This window comes from Schistocerca cancellata, chromosome 7 (assembly GCF_023864275.1).
Source record: "Schistocerca cancellata isolate TAMUIC-IGC-003103 chromosome 7, iqSchCanc2.1, whole genome shotgun sequence".
NCBI classification, from domain to species: domain Eukaryota; kingdom Metazoa; phylum Arthropoda; class Insecta; order Orthoptera; family Acrididae; genus Schistocerca; species Schistocerca cancellata.
In genome coordinates this window covers 607,546,687-607,567,876 of record NC_064632.1, presented here as the reverse complement: position 1 = coordinate 607,567,876, position 21,190 = coordinate 607,546,687, and the positions used below count along the sequence as shown (strand labels likewise).

The 21,190-nt window shown below is 40.5% G+C and overlaps 1 protein-coding gene across 1 annotated transcript in view; it reads left to right on the top strand.

Annotated features, from left to right (window-relative positions):
• Positions 1-21,190, top strand: part of LOC126092089 (DNA mismatch repair protein Msh6) — a 325,870-nt gene that overhangs the window by 247,826 nt on the left and 56,854 nt on the right. The window contains exons 21-22 of the mRNA XM_049907512.1: positions 106-240; positions 15,954-16,045. Coding sequence (XP_049763469.1) covers positions 106-240; positions 15,954-16,045 — 227 coding nt within the window. The remainder of the gene's footprint in view (positions 1-105; positions 241-15,953; positions 16,046-21,190) is intronic.

The window sequence follows — 21,190 nt, the reverse complement described above, 5'->3', positions numbered from 1 at the left end:
TTTATCAGTTATTCGTCAATTATACACTGCACATAATGAATTGTATGGGAATATGGAACATTATTCTGTGTACTATTTGAACACTTGTTCATTTTTCTCCTGCAGGTGACTTATGTTGGAAGCGGCAAAAAGGCTTACCAGTTGGAGGTTCCAGAGCATGCCTGTAAGAGAGCAACTGATGAATATCAGCTAGTATCCCAAAGGAAAGGCTATAAGAGATATGTTACAGAAGACACACAGGTATTGTAGTTGTTTCATAAGTGTTGCAAAGTCATTGTTGAGGAAATAAAGTGTTGTGATGATGGTGAGTGACAAGTGAATGGGATAACAGCATCATTAATGTATTAAAATGATGAATAGTAATTCCTTAAATGAGTGTGTGAAGTGTGATGTTCGATGTAAATTTGATCTTCCTTACCATAACTTCTCTGACAGTGGAAACTCCAGGTAGAAAAATCAACAGTGTAGCAAAAGACAGAAGCTTTTGGCCACAGCCTTCATCAGTAAAAGACACACACACACACACACTCACACACACACACACACACAAACTCCACACATGACTGCCAACTCCAGCATCTCGTGCCGGAAGGACGTGGAGTTGAGGCCAATTATCCTTCCTCCCATAATGCCGCACCATACATTAACCCGCCAAGATCTCTGATGTTCCCCTTGTTGTAGCCATCGTGGGTTTTCCGTTGTCCAATAGTGCATATTATGCCGGTTTACTTTACTGCTGTTAGTGAATGATGCTTCCTCGCTAAATAGAACGCGTGCAAAAAGTCTGTCATCGTCCTGTAATTTCTCTTGTGCCCAGTGGCAGAATTGTACATGACATTCAAAGTCGTTGCCATGCAATTCCTGGTGCATAGAAATATGGAACGGGTGCAATCGATGTTGATGTAGCATTCTCAACACCGACGTTTTTGAGATTCCCGATTCTCGTGCAATTTGTCTGCTACTGATGTGCGGATTAGCCGCGAGAGCAGCTAAAACTCCTACTTGGGTATCATCATTTGTTGCAGGTCTTGGTTGACGTTTCACATGAGGCTGAACACTCCCTGTTTCCTGAAATAACGTAACTATCCAGCGAACAGTCCGGACACACGGATGATGTCGTCCAGGATACCGAGCAGCATACATAGCACATGCCCGTTGGGCATTTTGATCACAATAGCCATACATACATATATACATGGCGTCCTCTTGGGTAAAATATTCCGGAGGCAAAATAATTCCCCATTCGGATCTCCAGGCGGGGACTACCCGGGAGGACATCGTTATCAGGAGAAAGAAAACTGGCGTTCTACGGATCGGAGTGTGGAATGTCAGATCGCTTAATCGGGCAGGTAGGTTAGAAAATTTAAAAAGGGAAATGGATAGGTTAAAGTTAGATATAGTGGGAATTAGTGGAGTTTGGTGGCAGGAGGAAAAAGACTACTGGTCAGGTGAATACAGGGTTAAAAATACAAAATCAAATAGGGGTAATGCAGGAGTAGGTTTAATAATGTATTTAAAAATAGGAGTGTGGCTAAGCTACTACAAACAGCATAGTGAATGCATTATTGTGGCCAAGATGGGAAAGAAGCCCACACCTACCACAGTAGTACAATTTTATATGCCAACTAGCTCCGCAGATGACGAAGAGTTTGACGAAATGTATGATGAGATAAAAGAAATTATTCAGATAGGTAAGGGAGACAAAAATTTAATAGTCGTGGGTGACTGGAATTCGGCAGTAGGAAAAGGAACAGAAGGGAACGTAGTAGGTGAATATGGAATGGAGGTCAGAAATGAAAGAGGAAGTCACCTGGTAGGATTAATGGTAAGAATGAGATTTAGGAACCAGTTTTGACATTGTAAGACATTTCTAGGGGCAGATGTGGACTCTGACCACGATCTATTTGTTACGAACTGCAGATTCAAACTGAAGAAACTGCAAAAAGGTGGGAATTTAAGGAGATGGGACCTGGATAAACTGACTAAACCAGGGGTTGTACAGAGTTTCAGGGAGTGCATAAGGGAACAATTGACAGGAATGGGGGAAAGAAATACAGTAGAAGAAGAATGGATAGCTTTGAGGGATGTAGTAGTGAAGGCAGCAGAGGATCAAGTAGGTAAAAAGACAAGGGCTAGTAGAAATCCTTGCGTAAGAGAAGAAATATTTAAATTAATTGATGAAACGAGAAAATATAAAAATGCGGTAAATGAAGCAGGCAAAAAGGAATACAAACGCCTCAAAAATGAGTCGACAGAAAGTGCAAAATGGCTAAGCAGAGGACAAATGTAAGGATGTAGAGGCTTACCTCACTAGGGGTAAGATAAATACTGCCTACAGGAAAATTAGAGAGACCTTTGGAGAAAAGAGAACCACTTGTATGAATATCAAGAGCTCAGATGGAAACCCAATTCTAAGCAAAGAAGGGAAAGCAGAAAGGTGGAAGGAGTATATAGAGGGTCTATACAAGGGCGATGTACTTGAGGACAATATTATGGAAATTGAAGAGGATGCACACGAAGATGAAATGAGAGATATGATACTGCGTGAAGAGTTTGACAGAGCACTGCAAGACCTGAGTTGAAACAAGGCCCCGGGAGTAGACAACATTCCATTAGAACTACTGACGGCCTTGGGAGAGCCAGTCCTGACAAAACTCTACCATCTGGTGAGCAAGATGTATGAGAAAGGTGAAATACCCTCAGACTTCAAGAAGAATATAATAATTCCAATCCCAAAGAAAGCAGGTGTTGACAGATGTGAAAATTACCGAACTATCGTTTTAATAAGTTACGGCTGCATAATACTAACACGAATTCTTTACAGACGAATGGAAAAACTTGCAGAAGCCGACCTCAGGGAAGATCAGTTTCGATTCTGTAGAAATGTTTGAACACGTGAGGCAATACTACCTCTACAACTTAACTTAGAAAATAGATTAAGGAAAGGCAAACCTACATTTCTAGCATTTGTAGACTTAGAGAAAGCTTTTGACAGTGTTGACTGGAATACTCTCTTTCAAATTCTGAAGGTGGCTGGGGTAAAATACAGGGAGCGAAAGGCTATTTACAATTTGTACAGAAACCAGATCGCAATTATAAGAGTTGAGGGACATGAAAGGAAAGCAGTGGTTGGGAAGGGAGTGAGACAAGGTTGTAGCCTCTCCCCAATGTTATTCAATCTGTATGTTGAGCAAGCAGTAAAGGAGACAAAAGAAAAATTTGGGATGGGAATTAAAATCAATGGAGGAGAAATAAAAACTTTGAGGTTCACCGATGACATTGTAATTCTGTCAGAGACAACAAAGGACTTGGAAGAGCAGTTGAATGGAATGGACAGCATCGCGAAAGGAGGGTAGAAGACGAACATCAACAAAAGCAAAATGAGGATAATGAAATGTAGTCGAATTAATTCGTATGATGCTGAGGGAATTAGATTGGGAAATGGGACACTTAAAGTAGGAAAGGAGTTTTGCTATTTGGGAGCAAAAAACTGATGATGGTCGAAGAGTGTAGATTTAAGTGTCAGGAAGTCGTTTCTGAAAGTATTTGTAAGGAGTGTAGCCTTGTACGGAAGTGAAACATGGGCAAGAAGAGAATAGAAGCTTTCGAAATGTGGTGCTACAGAAGAATGCTGAAGATTAGATGGGTAGATCACGTAACTAATGAAAAGGTATTGAACAGAATTTGGGAGAAGAGCTGTTTGTGGCACAACTTGACTAAAAGAAGGGATTGGTTGGTAGGACATGTTCTGAGGCATCAAGGGATCACCAATTTAGTATTGGTGGGCAGCGTGGGGGGTAAAAATCGTAGAGGGATACCAAGAGATGAATACACTAAGCAGATTCAGAAGGATGTAGGTTGCAGTAGGTACTGGGAGATGAAGAAGGTTGCACAGGATAAAGCAGCATGGAGAGCTGCATCAAACCAGTCTTAGGACTGAAGACCACAACAACAGCCATACATCAACACAATATCGACCTTTTCTGCAGTTGGTAAACAGTTCATTTTTACGCGGGTAATGTTATCACAAAGCAAATACTGTCCGCCCTGGCGGAATGTTACGTGATACCACCTACTTATATGTTTGTGACTATTACAGCACCATTTATCACAAAGCGAAAAAAGTTGTCCAACTAAAACATTCATATTTCTTTAAGTACTACACAAATATGTAATAAAAAATGGGGGTTTCTACCTATAAATGAAAAATTTTAAAAAAATTTTAAAAATCGCTGTTAATATCTGTTTGACCTATGGCATCACCATCTAGCAGGCCAACCATAGCGCCATATGGTTTCCCCCTTCAAGTTAGACGAGTTTCGTTCTTTGTAGTTTTTTCGTTTGATGCTTATTTCGTGAGATATTTGGCCCGGTCACTATTAATGGACCACCCTGGATATATTACCCCCACCCCAATCATCGGAGTGTTCTGTTTGTGTCGGATGTTCCTGGGAACTAGTGTTGTCATATTAATGTCATTCTAGTAGCAGTATACAACATCTCAAGATGATGATTGCTGGGGTAGAGGTCATCTGAGAACACATTAGCCAGCTCCTAAGTCAGAAAGGGAATTCAGACAACTGTAGTGCAAGAGCAGGAAGCCAATTTTAGATGTTTTGTGTGAGGTGACTGAGCTTTGAGTGCACTTAATATTCACAGGTCTACGGTGCTGTGTATCAGAAGGAGAAAGGAGATAAAGAAGACAAGAGTGATGAAGCATCATTTTCTCCTCAAAATATTGTGGACAATAGAAGTAGTAGTACCAGAGAATAACCAAGATAGCTAAGGAGAAACAAGGCACTAATTGGAGAGGAAAGGGTGACAGGGTAATGGTCCTTTGTACTGGCTCAGCTCGAGGCCTCATTCCGTACTGTCTATGGTTGTCTTTTCCCAGAAAGTGAGGCGATTGTGGTGAGAAAAGAAGTGCTGCAGTTTTCATGGCATTGGTTTCCAATTTGCTGCTGTAAAAATATTCTCCCAAATTTAACAGTAGTAATGGACAGTGTGCCATACCGCTGTGTTGTGTTAGAGAAACTCCACCAAACCAGTGGAAGAAAGTGGATATTGATTCATGCTCGGTATTGTTGTTTGTTATTTACTTAACATTGCTTTACTGACAGCTCGTTAATGGCTGGGCAGTGAAAGTCAGTGTGCAGCCTGAGGTTCATGCTGGCAGGACCGTTCCCCTCAGCTTGCTCTGTACAAAACTGCCAACAGTCAGAAGTTATCTGAATCATACTTCAGGTGGTCATGATCAAAGCAGTTAGTCTCACTATGTTTGGGCTTGCGGGGGGGGGGGGGGGGTTCAGAGTGAAAGAGAATATATGGCTGCAGTGGCAGCTGGTTGTCTTCTCACAGTGCAGCAGTATCACCTCTAAAATGTGTAGCAACAATTAAATATTAACCAACACTTTTATTCCACAATAATACTTGCTTTCTCTCAGTTTGTTGGCAGTTATTCATATTGTCGTGTGTGTGTGTGTGTGTGTGTGTGTGTGTGTGTGAGAGAGAGAGAGAGAATCAATATAAACTTCCACCCATTTGAATTCCTCTTCACAAATATTATCTGTGATTCATACTATCTGACACTTTTCCAAACCAAATACCCTAGATATAATTACCCTGCAAATAATTTGTTTGCTGTTCCTGAAGTTCTGCTCTTCGATGCGAAACTATGAAGTTTTTACAAAACTAGAATCTTCTTATGTCTGTTATAAGGTTGGTAGAAATTGCTGCCTGTTAGTGCATTTATGCATATCGACAGTGTGTGTGTTGAGAGAACTGGGAATGATTATATTTGTGGCACACGCTCAGATCCCTCTCTCCTCAGCACTGATCCTTCCTCTCCAAATTTAAACATCATCAAATTAGACGTATTATATTTTTCTGGCATGCTCAGTCTTTTTATCGTGAAATTGTCAGTCTTTTTCATGTACGTACTGTTAGTAACCTGAGTGGCATAGCGAGTGACATTAATAACAAGTTGTTGTATTTATCGGCAAAAATACTATTCACAGCCACTTCCCATGCTTGCATTATGTAGTAATTACCCTGTGGTACAGTACCCCCTATGTTGAACTGGGACAAAACTGCACTGAGCCAGTTCACGGAGACTGTTGCCATGGCTCCAGCTGGATTTGTCAAATAATAGTCTTGTGTTTCCTGACATTTTGTCTCACTGATCCTGAATCAAAATATAGTGAAACCCCACTTTTACACTTTTCAAGGGACTTCAAAAAAACTCGTGTAAAATGCGGGAAATAATGTTTTAAGCTGTAAAAGTTATGTATAGGATACACCCTTGCAATTTTGCACTTTATGTATACAGTATGCACAGAATAGGCATCAAAATACCCATTTCAGGGACTTGTTTATTATCTAATAATGGTTTATTATCTACTAAAAACCACTGATATAATGGGAACTGATGATTGGGAAGCAGAAACATTGCACTCAATTTCATACGCCATTATCGATGTTTTTGTAATGTCTGCAGGTGCCATTGATTATTTAAATAATGAATCACTGTGTCAGTTACATACTTTTTTATGCTTAGCACAGTGCATTTGGAGAATTTTTTCTCGATATAAAGTGCAAATATTTACATAAGTATTTTATGTGGTGTTGCACATGTGTTATTCTGCGTCTCTTGAACTGTAGTCATCTTTTTGAGGTTATCCAGTACTGTACTTCCTCAGTTACATAGAAAACTAAACACATGCAAACCACAATTTACATTTTGTGTGTGTGTGTGTGTGTGTGTGTGTGTGTGTGTGTGTGTTGCACTTAACGACAAGAATAAATCCTTGAAACATGTTTTGTTCAGCATGAGAATATATGTAATTTGCACTTTGTTTAAACCAAAAATATTTGGGCAACGCAAACTGAATGAAGGTGGCAACTAGCACTACAAGCGGCCGAAAGACGAAACACACTAAACACTGTTCAACAGAGGTGTGTCAATGATTGCAGCAATCATAAAACTGCATATGCTTCATAGAGACACCTTGCAAATGGTTGTGATTAGTCATGATACCTTTATTCGTATGAACTTAGTTACTCCTATCAGCCACCATGCAGAGTAGAGTTTGGCAGCGGCAGAAGATACAGCATGAATTGTTCCAACTTTTACACATTTACCAGTTTAAATCCGCTAAGTAGAGCACCTTGGTGTCAAGAAACTTAACCACATAATGTTTGTAAACACTACTTGACGGCCAGCGTCATTTTATGTCCGTTTTTTTCCACGGACATTACTTCATAACGGTAAATCACAGGAAAATTATAAATATGTTGTCGCAAAATTGGGTGTGAAATAACATTGTGGACATAGGAAATTTGACAGCAGAGATAAAAAATGTTGTAAACGTTGGGAAAACTTTAATTTCGGGAGTGTAAAAGTGGGGTTATACTGTAGTTCCAATTACAAACATTTCTCACTTTTCTTTAACCACATTTTTATAAACCAATAAGGGTTAGTGATTATAGACAGAGCAGGTGCAATGAGTGTGAACATGATTTGCAGTATGAAACAAGGAATATGCGCCAGAGGGGAAGCAGTGTAACATGGTCTCATATACTATGACCATTTGGGAAATAACTGTCAAACGGTGGTGGTGGTGGTGGTGGTGGTGGTGGTGGTGGCTGAAGCAGTAAGATAGGAGAAAAAGCAGAAGACATTACTAAAAAAAATATTATCACAGAAAAAAAAACTAAGATTAAATGACAACACTAAGCAAAGCTTATGATGCAGTATTATCACATACTGGGTTAACAGTGCACTGGTACAATTCTCAAAAACTTTGCTTGTTTATTTGTATCAATCGTAATGAATCCCTGTTGATCTCTTGCCAACAGAGGTGTTGCTTTATCTTTTTAAGTGTGTACATCAGGAATTTTACTGGCAATAACAGGAGTTGATGGAGTGTGGTGGTGGAAGTGAGGTTTGCATACAAAAAGTTGCTCCATAGTCTTTGTATGCATGATATAACTTCCAAAAGTTCAGAATCACTCATACTGCATTTCAATATTTTAATTCAAGGCATAAGTGGAATATTGTATTTCTGTGTTGTACAAACTATTTTTGAAGTTGAATGTTCGGTATGTATGCACTCATTCTAAGACTGCATAACATATATAAGACTGTGAAATATATAGTACTCTCATTAAAATTACTTTCTGATTGACGTTTCAGTGGGTCGGGTGGTAGAGGCCTGATGTCGGCCAATCACAGCTGTTTCTTGGGCTCCGTGTGCTCTCTGTGTTGCGTGTTCAGGGGGCATGAGCAGCAGAGCCTTGCCAAGTGGCGCTGAATGCAGAGGTCGGGAAGAGACAGGCTGCCTAGGGAGGGAGGGAAAGGGAGAGGAGAAGTACTAGAAATGCCATGATTTTTTCCTGTGCAACTGTTAAAATATTTTTTTACAAACCAGGCAAAACTAAATCTACTTGTGCAAAAATACTGAAAATGACAATTCACACTCTAATCATGCAATCATAAATAAACAGTTTGGTTGAAAACATTTGATTCATTCACATCTTATAGCTTCACATTGTAGCTGGCCCTTAGTGCTCATAGTTAGTATAATGATTTTAAATTAAGGCATGTACAGCAGTTAATTCAGAGAGCATGCATTGAAAATTGTGGTCGCTCAGCACTTTATATTCGGCGGACTCCATTTAAATCATATATTACTGCACATGAAATCCAGCTCTCATGCCGTAATTGATTTTAGGGGCAGAAGGGAAGCCATGTCTCACCACAATGTTGAGTAAATGTAATTTATATAATTATGGTAAATCACTGTGCATCAGCACCACATCTACATCCATACTCCGCAAGCCACCTCGACGGTGTGTGGCGGAGGGTACCTCGAATACCTCTATCGGTTCTCCCTTCTATTCTAGTCTCGTATTGTTCATGGAAAGAAAGATTGTCGGTATTCCTCTGTGTGGGCTCTAATCTCTCTGATTTTATCCTCATGTTCTCTTGACGAGATATACGTAGGACGGAGCAGTATACTGCTTGACTCCTCGATGAAGGTATGTTCTTGAAACTTCAACAAAAGCCCATACCGAGCTACTGAACGTCTCTCCTGCAGAGTCTTCCACTGGAGTTTATCTATCACCTCCGTAACACTTTCGCGATTACTAAATGATCCTGTAACAAAGCGCGCTGCTCTCCGTTGGATCTTCTCTATCTCTTCTATCAACCCTATCTGGTACGGATCCCACATTGCTGAGCAGCATTCAAGCAGTGGGCGAACAAGCGTACTGTAACCCACTTCCTTTGTTTTCAGATTGCATTTCATTAGGATTCTTCCAATGAATCTCAGTCTGGCATCTGCTTTACCGACGATCAACTTTATATGATCATTCCATTTTAAATCACTCCTAATGCGTACTCCCAGATAATTTATGGAATTAACTGCTTCCAGTGGCCGACCTGCTATATTGTAGGTAAATGATAAGGGATCTTTCTTCCTAGGTATTCGCAGCACATTACACTTGTCTACATTGAGATTCAATTGCCATTCCTTGCACCATGCGTCAATTCGCTGCAGATCCTCTTGCATTTCAGTACAATTTTCCATTGTTACAACCTCTCAATATACCACAGCATCATCCGCAAAAAGCCTCAGTGAACTTCCGATGTCATCCACAAGGTCATTTATGTATATTGTGAATAGCAACGGTCCTACGACACTCCCCTGCAGCACACCTGAAATCACTCTTACTTCGGAAGACTTCCCTCCATTGAGAATGACATGCTGCGTTTTGTTATCTAGGAACTCTTCAATCCAATCACACAATTGGTCTGATAGTCCATATGCTCTTACTTTGTTCATTAAACGACTGTGGGGAACTGTATCGAACGCCTTGCGGAAGTCGAGAAACACGGCATCTACCTGTGAACCCGTGTCTATGGCCCTCTGAGTCTCGTGGACGAATAGCGCGAGCTGGGTTTCACACGATCATCTTTTTCGAAACCCATGCTAATTCCTACAGAGTAGATTTCCAGTCTCCAGAAAAGTCATTATACTTGAACATAATACATGTTCCAAAATTCTACAACTGATCGACGTTAGAGCTATAGGTCGGTAGTTCTGCACATCTGTTCGACGTCCCTTCTTGAACACAGGGATGACCTGTGCCCTTTTCCAATCCTCTGGAACGCTACGCTCTTCTAGAGACCTATGGTACACCACTGCAAGAAGGGGGGGCAAGTTCCTTCGCGTACTCTATGTAAAATCGAACTGGTATACCATCAGGTCCAGCGGCCTTTCCTCTTTTGAGCAATTTTGATTGGTTCTCCATCCCTCTGTCGTCTATTTCGATATCTACCATTTTGTCATCTGTGCGACAATCTAGAGAAGGAACTACAGTGCAGTCTTCCTCTGTGAAACAGCTTTGGAAAAAGACATTTAGTATTTTGGCCTTTAGTCTGTCATCCTCTGTTTCAGTACCATTTTGGTCACAGAGTGTCTGGACATTTTGTTTTGATCCACCTACCGCTTTGACATAGACCAAAATTTCTTAGGATTTTCTGCCAAGTCAGTACATAGAACTTTACTTTGGAATTCATTAAACGCCTCTCGCATAGCCCTACTCACACATTTCGCTTCGCGAAATTTTTGTTTGTCTGCAAGGCTTTGGCTATGTTTATGTTTGCTGTGAAGTTCCCTTTGCTTCTGCAGCAGTTTTCTAACTCGGTTGTTGTACCACGGTGGCTCTTTTTCCATCTCTTACAATCTTGCTTGCCACATACTCATCTAATGCATATTGTACGATGGTTCTGAACTTTCCTCAACACTATCTGTACTTGAGACAAAACTTTTGTGTTGAGCCGTCAAGTACTATCTGCTTTTTGTCACTTTAGCTAAACAGAAAAATCTTCCTACCTTTTTTAATATTTCTATTTACGGCTGAAGTCATCGATGCAGTAACAGCTTTATGATCGCTGATTCCCTGTTCTGCATTAACTGTTTCAAATAGTTCGGGTCTGTTTGTCACCGGAAGGTCTAATATGTTATCGCCACGAGTCGGTCCTCTGTTTAACTGCTCAAGGTAGTTTTCAGATAATGCACTTTAAAAAATTTCACTGGAATCTTTGTCCCTGCCACCCGTTATAAACGTCTGAGTCTCCCAGTCTATATCCGGCAAATTAAAATCTCCACCCAGAACTATAACATGGTGGGGAAATCTACTCGAAATATTTTCCAAATTTTCCTTCAGGTGCTCTGCCACAACAGTTACTGAGCAAGGGGGCCTATAGAGACATCCAATTACCATGTTTGAGCCTGCTTTAACCGAGACCTTCACCGAAATTATTTCACATTTCGGATCTCCGTCAATTTCCTTCGATACTATTGCACTTTTCATCGCTATAAACACGCCTCCCCCCCTCACTGTCCAGCCTCTCTCTGCTGTATACATTCCAATCTGAGTTCAGGATTTCATTACTGTTTACGTCTGGTTTCAGCCAACTTTCTGTCCCTAGTACTATATGGGCGTTGTGACCATTTATTGAGAGCAGTTCTGAGACCTTTCTATAGACACTACTGCAGTTTACTATTAGCACATTAATATTATTATTCCCTGTTGCATTTTGCCTACTCCTACCTTGCCGCATCTCAGGAGGCGTCGTGTCGGGTCTAGGGAGGGAATTCTCTAACCTAAAAAACCCACATGTGCACTTCACACGTACTCGGCTACCCTCTTAGCCGCTTCTGGCGTGTAGTGCACGCCTGATCTATTCAGGGGGACCCTACATTTCTCCACCCGATAGCAGAGGTCGAGAAATTTGCACCCCAGATCTCCGCAGAATCGTCTGAGCCTCCGGTTTAATCCTTCCACTCAGCTCCAAAACAGAGGACTGCGATCGGTTCTGGGTACGATACTACAAATAGTTAGCTCTGATTCCACCCCGCGAGCGAGGCTTTCCGCCTTCACCAACTCCGCCAACCGCCTGTATGAACTGAGGATGACCTCTGAACCCAGACGGCAGGAGTCATTGGTGCCGACATGAGCAACAATTTGCAGTCGGGTGCACCCAGTGCCCTCTATTGCTGCCGGCAGGGCCTCCTCCACATCTCGGATGAGACCCCCCCGGCAAGCAGACAGAGTGAACACTGGCCTTCTTCCCCGACCTTCCTGCTATTTCCCTAAGGGGCTCCATCACCCGCCTAACGTTGGAGCTCCCAATAACTAATAAACCCCTCCCCCCGTGTGCCTGCTCGGACCTTGCTGAAGGAGCGGCCACATGTCCACTCACAGGCAGAGCGGGCGATGCCACACGGCCAGCCTCCACATTGACCCTCCGCCTCGTGCGCCGCGAACGCCGCTGAACCCGCCACTCCCCTTGGGCAGAGGGTGGCCCAACCGCGCCCAGTACCCGCGAAGATGTCTCGACAGCAGGGACACTGGGTGAAGCATGTAACACCTGCAGTGTACCATGCGACGCACCAGACTCCCCACTGCCGCTACACTCCGAGGCAGCAGCCTAAATACGGCTGACCGCGGCCATCAACACGTTCAGCTGTTTGCGAACAGTGGCCAACTCCTCCTGTGTCCGTACACAGCAGTCACACATCCTATCCATCCTAAGAAATCAATTTACTGTAGAGAGTTAATCAACTTTTAACTACACTGCTAATTCACTAAAGGCGGCTGATAGCTGACTAAACTGTGGTTACTAGACACTTCTTTTTCAAAACAATGAAAATAAGCACTACCTGTCTCTGGAATGTATTCAAAACAAACACTAGCACTACCGGCTCTACAGCTGACTAAAGGGACTCTCTCTGACTGTATTCAAAACAAACACGAAATCTATGGAACACTCATACTACCACTCGAAAATTAAAGCTTCCTAAAAGCAAAAACACACGGAAGAAGAAGTGACAAGTAATAACAGAGTGTATACGACCCGGGACAACTGGGAGATCTGGGAAAAACCCAGGAATTGTTTAGAATTCCAGGAATTTTTCATTGTTGTAGTTTTCAGTTAAATTTTTGTTATTTTGCCTGGTAAGAACCGATACTCTAACAAAGGATAGTACTGTATCCCCCTACTGCAGAATAATTCTGCTGCAACAAAACATGAACGAGAGGAAAAAAGAAAACTGCAATGAAACTTAAGTTGCAAAGGAAATGCGCCATATACAACAAAAAAACACAGTGCTCAGACGAGTGTCGGCCAACAGCAAAGTGTGTCAAAGGCATTAGAAAGACTATGCAATGTTTCATAACAACAACTCGCCTCCGATGAGCATGCCGTGACAACTCTTTAAATTAGATTCGTTTGAGCAGTTGCGGGCAGGCTCTTGGGTATGCGCAGTTGCTTCTGGTTGCAGAAGTGTGGCTGGGTGCCACTACCTAGTTTTGTCCCGGTTCGGAAATATCGTAGATCCGGGGCTGATGCACAGAGCAGTCTGAGTTGTGGTGGGGAGGTGGGTCGTCTCCACGTGCCTTGTGTTTAAGTTCAGTGGTTTTGTTGTTTCCTCCTTGTTTCTTGCTCTCATGTTAAATGAAAACAAAATGGATTTTTGAGGCTGTGAACTAGCAAATGAATTAAAATACTTTCGCATAATTGCGGAAGGGAAAAATGTTGTTAGTTTCAGATTTCTGACAGTCAGGCATTAATCGCCTTGCAGAACAATGAAGTTATTTTTGTCGGTTTGCTAAGGAGATTTGGCTTTTAATAAATCTTTTCTGCTGATTCAGTCATTCATTCTAAACAAAGTGTTTAATTTCACACTGTTGGCTAGTTTCAGCTGTTTGCTGCATTTCAAGTGCACGTATGGCATTATGCCATAATAAAGAGCCAAACACGAGATAATACAGTACTGGTACTCCAAGAAAATTTGCATCCGAATCTGGACATACGAATGTGCACTTTAAGTCGAATTATGCATTTTAGTATGCTTCACGAAATTCCGATGCTCTTGAAGTATCCTCTGATGTCTTGTTTCTTTTACATCATAATGTAAGTTCGTTTAATGTTTTACACGTACGAACATCGGGTTTCCTGCGGCATCGTAGCTGCGCAAGCACGGTGACTCCTGTTATCTGGCACTATCTGGCAACTGCTGAAACAAACCTATTGGTAACAGGTCGTGGGAAAATGTTGCAATTGGTGGTTTGAAAAGCGTTACATTCAAAGTAAATTTCCGGTTACGCAAGATGAACTATGTGCGAGAATGTACGATGAATTTCTTAAATCAGAAAGCGTTTTGACTCTCATTTAAAAATCAACTCTTTGAGGACGACCATTTGGAAGAGTTTCGAGCCCAGAAGACATTTACTTCGCTGTTTTAAAATTTACTGGCACATTTGTGTGATGTATCTTAAAGTGTAACTTGTGCAAAAAAGATCAACATTATACGTGGAAGCTCAGCTTCTCTTCGAGCTTATTAATCTTCTTATGTGAATGCTATGTATATTAATTTAAACCAATAACTTTCCTTATTTGTGTTTTCGCGCTACTGAAGAGTGATCTTGCTATTGACTGACTGCATCACGTGTCATGCTGTCATCAGCTGGAGAGATCAAGTGACATGAGCTATGAGTGGCTTACAAAAGCGCGTCGCAATCTCGATTTCAATGCTTTGGAAAGTGACATGCGGTGTTTGGTAGATTTCAGATGTTGGAATTCAGATTTATACCTTCGTAATACGAAAATATGCAGCGTACATGTTGCTGCACATCAAAGGTCTTTCAAAACTTGTTTTTCCCCCCTGAGTTTCGTTTTCTAAAGTGCCGGAAAATTCTACGTCGGTACGTAAAACCATAAAAAATCAAAGGATTGATGAGTTTTACAGTGCCGAGGAAGAGTATACTGTCACTTAACACAGAAAAAGTGTATTTTTAAACGGGAAATCCGGGAATTTTTCTTCCTTGTCCACGTATACACCCTGAAGAAAAATACAGTTAATACTTAAATTAATGTAGCTCGCTGCACAGCAGATGTGAAGCAGACAGCAGTTACGACAACCACAGGTGAAGTTGTCCACGCACTATGTTGAATTCATTTATATCTTGCAAGTTTCCTCTGCAGTTCATCAGATCAGACACACAGGTAATTTAAGTTTGCATTACGTTTGCAGTATACAGTAACAAAATTAAAATTAATGTAATTGTCTGTGCATTAATGTAAGTGAAAAGCACTGGATTAGTTATAGAAATGTTGTTCGTTCAAATATACATCCAAACTTTTTCTAAAAACTATTTAGTTATTCTTCTCCAAGAAAACTATGTTCTTATTATAATGTGGCCATAAAATTAATGGCTCTTTTAGTTAATATTAATCCTTGTGTCAGCTTAACAAACCAAGTGTTCTGTTATTTTATTTCTACGTGCATGAATGTAAATAATTGAAAATTCATATAAATAATTATTCCTTGGTTTTAGTAGTTAATCAGTTTAATATAAATTGGAGTGGAGATTAAAATTGGAGTGGATATTTGTCTCCACTAAAAGAATACAGAATTGGAATCTGTGAATCATTCTGCGGCTGTTGTTGATATCAAGAGAAAATACATCTAATTGCAGAGTAACATCAACAGTTTTGAAGGTTCGCTAGGCACAAAATCAACAGGAAGCAAAAAAGTGTTATTAACAGGAATTTAATAGACATATTTTTGGTGCTAAATTACACAAACTGCATAAGAATTGAAACTCTAAGAAAAAATATGCTGGTAGACTATGGTAATACTGGAAAAGGAAGAGAAGCAGCATATTCTTTAAGAGTTAGTTGGGTGCAAATTATTATGGCCACAGACATAAGACTGGCCACCACTGCCATTTTGTTGATCACAAAGTAGTTTAAATCAGTGTGTCTTGTCTGTTTCCTTGCATGTGAATTCATTTTATTTTTAACGGTAAGCGGACATAATTTAGAATTTAATAAATTGCTTAAAATAATCATTGCTGATACCTCTCTCATATGATTTCAGAGCTTCCTTGCAAAGGCATCAAACTTAGAGGATCTGAGAAAGGAAGCAATTAATGGAATAAACAAGAAAATATTCCAGAAATTCAGTTCAAAGTAAGTTGTTAGTAAATAATTTGTTTTTCCTACTTTTAAGATACATCACAGATTAATTGGATTAAAGAGGCTTAGAGAAATGAAAACTGCAGTCCAAAAAGTAAAAATACGACAGAATGTATATAATTACAAGAACTCTGTAACACTGAATTTAAGGAAATGTATCATACTGCTAGAAAGTGGTGCAGTGAACACGTGTTACATGGTTTCACATGATGCTGTGTCTATCATGATGTGGAATTGATCAGCGTTTGAAAATGGGTGTGTCTGTGGCAGATTTCATAGCAGGAACAATTACAGTGAGGAGCATTGTGATGGGGATTATGGTTTGATAATGTTGAATGGTTCGACAAGAATATCATGGAGGAAAGGCGACAAAAGCAACTGTTAAGTGGTGTGTGAGAACCTCATTTCAGTCCTCAATTTTAAAAAATTCGTAGTCTCAGTGAGATAATGTATGGAGGGATCAGAGGCCAGGAAATCTTTGGGTAAAGAGTGCTTGTTTCTGAGTGTTTTTCCAAACAGGAGTTGTATTTCTTGGAGGGTGAGAGGAGATTGCTCAGGAGATTTGTTTGCGAACAAAATCTGTGCGGTACTTGTGGGAGAGGATAGTATGGAACAGGGTCTTAGTGCAGGTGGTGAAGGATTCAAGTGATGAAGCAGGTAAGATTCCCAAGGATGCCTGGGCTGTAGGGAATGGATTGTGTGATGTGGTAGCTGTCAAAGTGAAGGTATTGTTATTTTTTGGTTGCTTTTATATGGACTGAGGTTGCTTGTGAGCATTAGTGAGATGGAGGTCAATGTCAAGAAAGGTGGCTGTGTGACAGGAAAAGTCTAGGTAAAATTGGAGTAGAGAAAAGGTTTCAAGCTGTCGAAGAAAATGCAGTTCATCTTGACTATGAATCCACACCTCAGTGATACCATCAATAAAAGTGAATTGAGTCAGGGTGTCTTTGGAATGCATCTTCAGTGCGGCCCATGAAAAGATTGGCATAGAATGAGGTCAACCTGTTTCTCGTAGGGATCCCCATGAGTTGTTTGTAGGTTATACACTCAGATGTTTGTAATTTGAGAGGCAAATCAGGAATACAGATAGTTGATAGTGACATTAATCAGTGAAAAGTTCAGTATGGTGTAACAATAATACGGGAAGGATAGATAGCTGCTAACCATATTAGAAGAGGCTTTGAGGTGCAGACAGGCACAACATAAAAGAAGAGTAGAAATATTTAATCCTCAAGCAGGCATGCCTATGTATAATGTGTGTCATCGACAAATAACATTGCCTTGCACCATTCTGTTGTTCTTTTACAGTTATGAGCCTATACTTTTTCCATAATTATTGATTCAGCTAGCACAGTGATAAATTGTGCTGCCATACATCCAAGTGAGTAGCAGTAATATACAATAATAAACACTTAGCCAAGTGAGAGATAATTAATTATCCTTGCAAGAACATTACACTGACTCTTGAGTTGTTGTTGTTGTTGTTGTTGTTGTTGTTGTGGTCTTCAGACCTAAGACTGGTTTGATGCAGCTCTCCATGCTGCTCTATCCTGTGCAAGCTTCTTCATCTCCAAGTACCTACTGCAACCTACATCCTTCTGAATCTGCTTAGTGTATTCATCTCTTGGTCTCCCTCTACGATTTTTACCCTCCACACTGCCCTCCAATACTAAATTGGTGATCCCTCGATGTCTCAGAACATGTCCTACCAACCGATCCCTTCTTCTAGCCAAGTTGTGCCACAAGCTCCTCTTCTCCCCAATTCTTTTCAATACCTCCTCATTAGTTATGTGATCTACCCATCTAATCTTCAGCATTCTTCTGTAGCACCACATTTCAAAAGCTTCTATTCTCTTCTTCTCTAAACTATTTATCGTCCATGTTTCACTTCCATACATGGCTACACTCCATACAAATACTTTCAGAAACGACTTCCTGACACTTAAATCTACACTCGATGTTAACAAATTTTTCTTCTTCAGAAACGCTTTCCTTGCCATTGCCAGTCCACATTTTATATCCTCTCTACTTCAACCATCATCAGTTATTTTGCTCCCCATATAACAAAACTCCTTTACTACTTTAAGTGTCTCATTTCCTAATCTAATTCCCTCAGCATCACCCGACTTAATTAGACTACATTCCATTATCCTAGTTTTGCTTTTGTTGATGTTCATCTTATATCCTCCTTTTGAGACACTGTCCATTCCGTTCAACTGCTCTTCCAAGTCCTTTGCTGTCTCTGAGGTTCGCCGATGACATTGTAATTCTGTCAAAGTTTTTATTTCTTCTCCGTGGATTTTAATACCTACTCCGAATTTTTCTTTTGTTTCCTTTACTGCTTGCTCAATATACAGATTGAATAACATCGTGGATAGGCTACAACCCTGTCTCACTCCCTTCCCAACCACTGCTTCCATTTCTTCCCCCTCGACTCTTATAACTGCCATCTGCTTTCTGTACAAATTGTAAATAGCCTTTCGCTCTCTGTATTTTACCCCTGCCACCTTCAGAGTTAGAGAGAGAGTATTCCAGTCAACATTGTCAAAATCTTTATCTAAGTCTACAAATGCTAGAAATGTAGGTTTGCCTTTCCTTAATCTTTCTTCTAAGATAAGTCGTAAGGTCAGTATTGCCTCACGTGTTCCAACATTTCTACGGTATCCAAACTGATCTTCCCCAAGATCGGCTTCTACCAGTTTTTCCATTTGTCTGTAAAGAATTTGTGTGAGTATTTTGCAGCCGTGGCTTACTAAAATGATAGCCATCCCTGCTTAGCCACTTTGCATTTCCTGTCGATCTCATTTTTGAGACGTTTGTATTCCTTTTTGCCTGCTTCATTTACTGCATTTTTATATTTTCCCCTTTCATCAATTAAATTCAATGTTTCTCCTGTTACCCAAGGATTTCTACTAGTCCTCGTCTTTTTACCTACTTGATCCTCTGCTGCCTTCACTACTTCATCCCTCAGAGTTACCCATTCTTCTCCTACTGTATTTCTTTCCCCTATTCCTGTCAATTGTTCCCTTATGCTCTCCCTCAAACTTTCTACAACCTCTGGTTTAGTCAGTTTATCAAGGTCCCATCTCCTTAAATTCCCACCTTTTTGCAGTTTGCCGGCCGAAGTGGCCGTGCGGTTAAAGGCGCTGCAGTCTCGAACCGCAAGACCGCTACGTCGCAGGTTCGAATCCTGCCTCGGGCATGGATGTTTGTGATGTCCTTAGGTTAGTTAGGTTTAACTAGTTCTAAGTTCTAGGGGACTAATGACCTCAGCAGTTGAGTCCCATAGTGCTCAGAGCCATTTGAACCTCTCTTTTTTTTTTTTTTTTTTTTTTTTTTTTTTTTTTTTTTTTTTTTTTTTTTTTTTTTTTTTTTTTTTTTTTTTTTTTGCAGTTTCTTCAGTTTTAATGTGCAGTTCATAACCAATAGATTGTAGTCAGAGTCCACATCTGCCCCTTATAATGTCTTACAATTTAAAACCTGGTTCCTAAATCTCTATCTTACCATTATATAATCTATCTGATACCTTCTAGCATCTCCAGGTTTCTTCCATGTATACAACCTTCTTTCATGATTCTTGAACCATGTATTAGCTATGATTAAGTTATGCTCTGTGCAAAATTCTGCCAAACGACTTCCTCTTTCATTTCTTACCCCCAATCCATATTCACCTAATATGTTTCCTTCTCTCCCTTTTCCTACTCTCGAATTCCAATCACCCATGACTATTAAATTTTCATCTCCCTTCACTACCTGAATAATTTCTTTTATCTCATCATACATTTCATCGATTTCATCATCATCATCATCTGCCGAGCTAGTTGGCATATAAACTTCTACTACAGTAGAAGGCATGGGCTTCGTGTCTATCTTAGCCACAATAATGCGTTCACTATGCTGTTTGTAGTAGCTTACCCGCACTCCTATTTTTTTTATTCATTATTAACCCTACCCCTATCTGATTTTGTTTTTATAACCCTGTATTCACCTGACCAAAAGTCTTGTTCCTCCTGCCACCGAACTTCACTAATTCCCACTATATCTAACTTTTACCAACCTACCCATTTCCGTTTTTAAATTTTCTAACCTACCTGCCCGATTAAGGGATATGACATTCCACGCTCCGATCCGTAAAACGCCAGTTTTCTTTCTCGTGATAACGACATCCTCCTGAGTAGTCCCCGTCTGGAGATCCGAATGGGGGACTATTTTACCTCCAGAATATTTTAGCCAAGAGGACGCCATCATCACTTAACCGTACAGTAAAGCTGCATGCCCTCGGGGAAAAATTACAGCTGTAGTTTCCCCTTGCTTTCAGCCATTCGCAGTACCAGTAGAGCAAGGCCATTTTGGTTAGTGTTACAAGGCCAGGTCAGTCAATCATCCAGACTGTTGCCCCTGCAACTACTGAAAAGGCTGCTGCCACTCTTCAGGAAACACACATTTGTCTGGCCTCTCAACAGATACCCCTCCGTTGTGGTTGCACCGTTGTGGTTGCCTCCCCACCAGTGGCAAGGTCCATGGTTCATGGGGGGCCTTATTAGCCACTCATTATTCAGTCAACTTCCAATCTTTCTGATGATGTCAGAGAGAGAGAGAGAGAGAGAGAGAGAGAGAGAGAGAGAGAGGCTGATGAACAACATAAAAACTGAATGAACTCAAATTATTTTGGAATGGAATGTAAATGACTAAGCTGATGTTTCCTGTTACCTGATTATTTTCACACAACTCTTGAGTTACAATCCCACAATGAAGCAGTTGTCCTGAGATAGTTAGCAGTCGAATAAACAGTTGGCTGGGATGTGATGCAGCTGCACTGTTTAACGCTTACAGTGGGTCGTTACTGTGGGTAACACTTAAAGGTGGCAACAGAGTGATATAATGAAATTTTGTTTTACTATTGTTTAGTTAAACAGGATTTAGCTCATATAATTAGGTTTATTTTATCATTTATAATTAAACTAAGATTAAACTGTGTTTTTAATGTTTGCATGTTTACCCTGGTAACATTAAGACAGCTATTCTTTATATGTCTACAAAGTACTCTGCAGACTCACTCTTGTTGTAAAAAACTGGTGTACCTACTTGTGTGCTAAGCTTTCAAACAAGGTTCTTCCTCAGAATTGAAACATTCACACA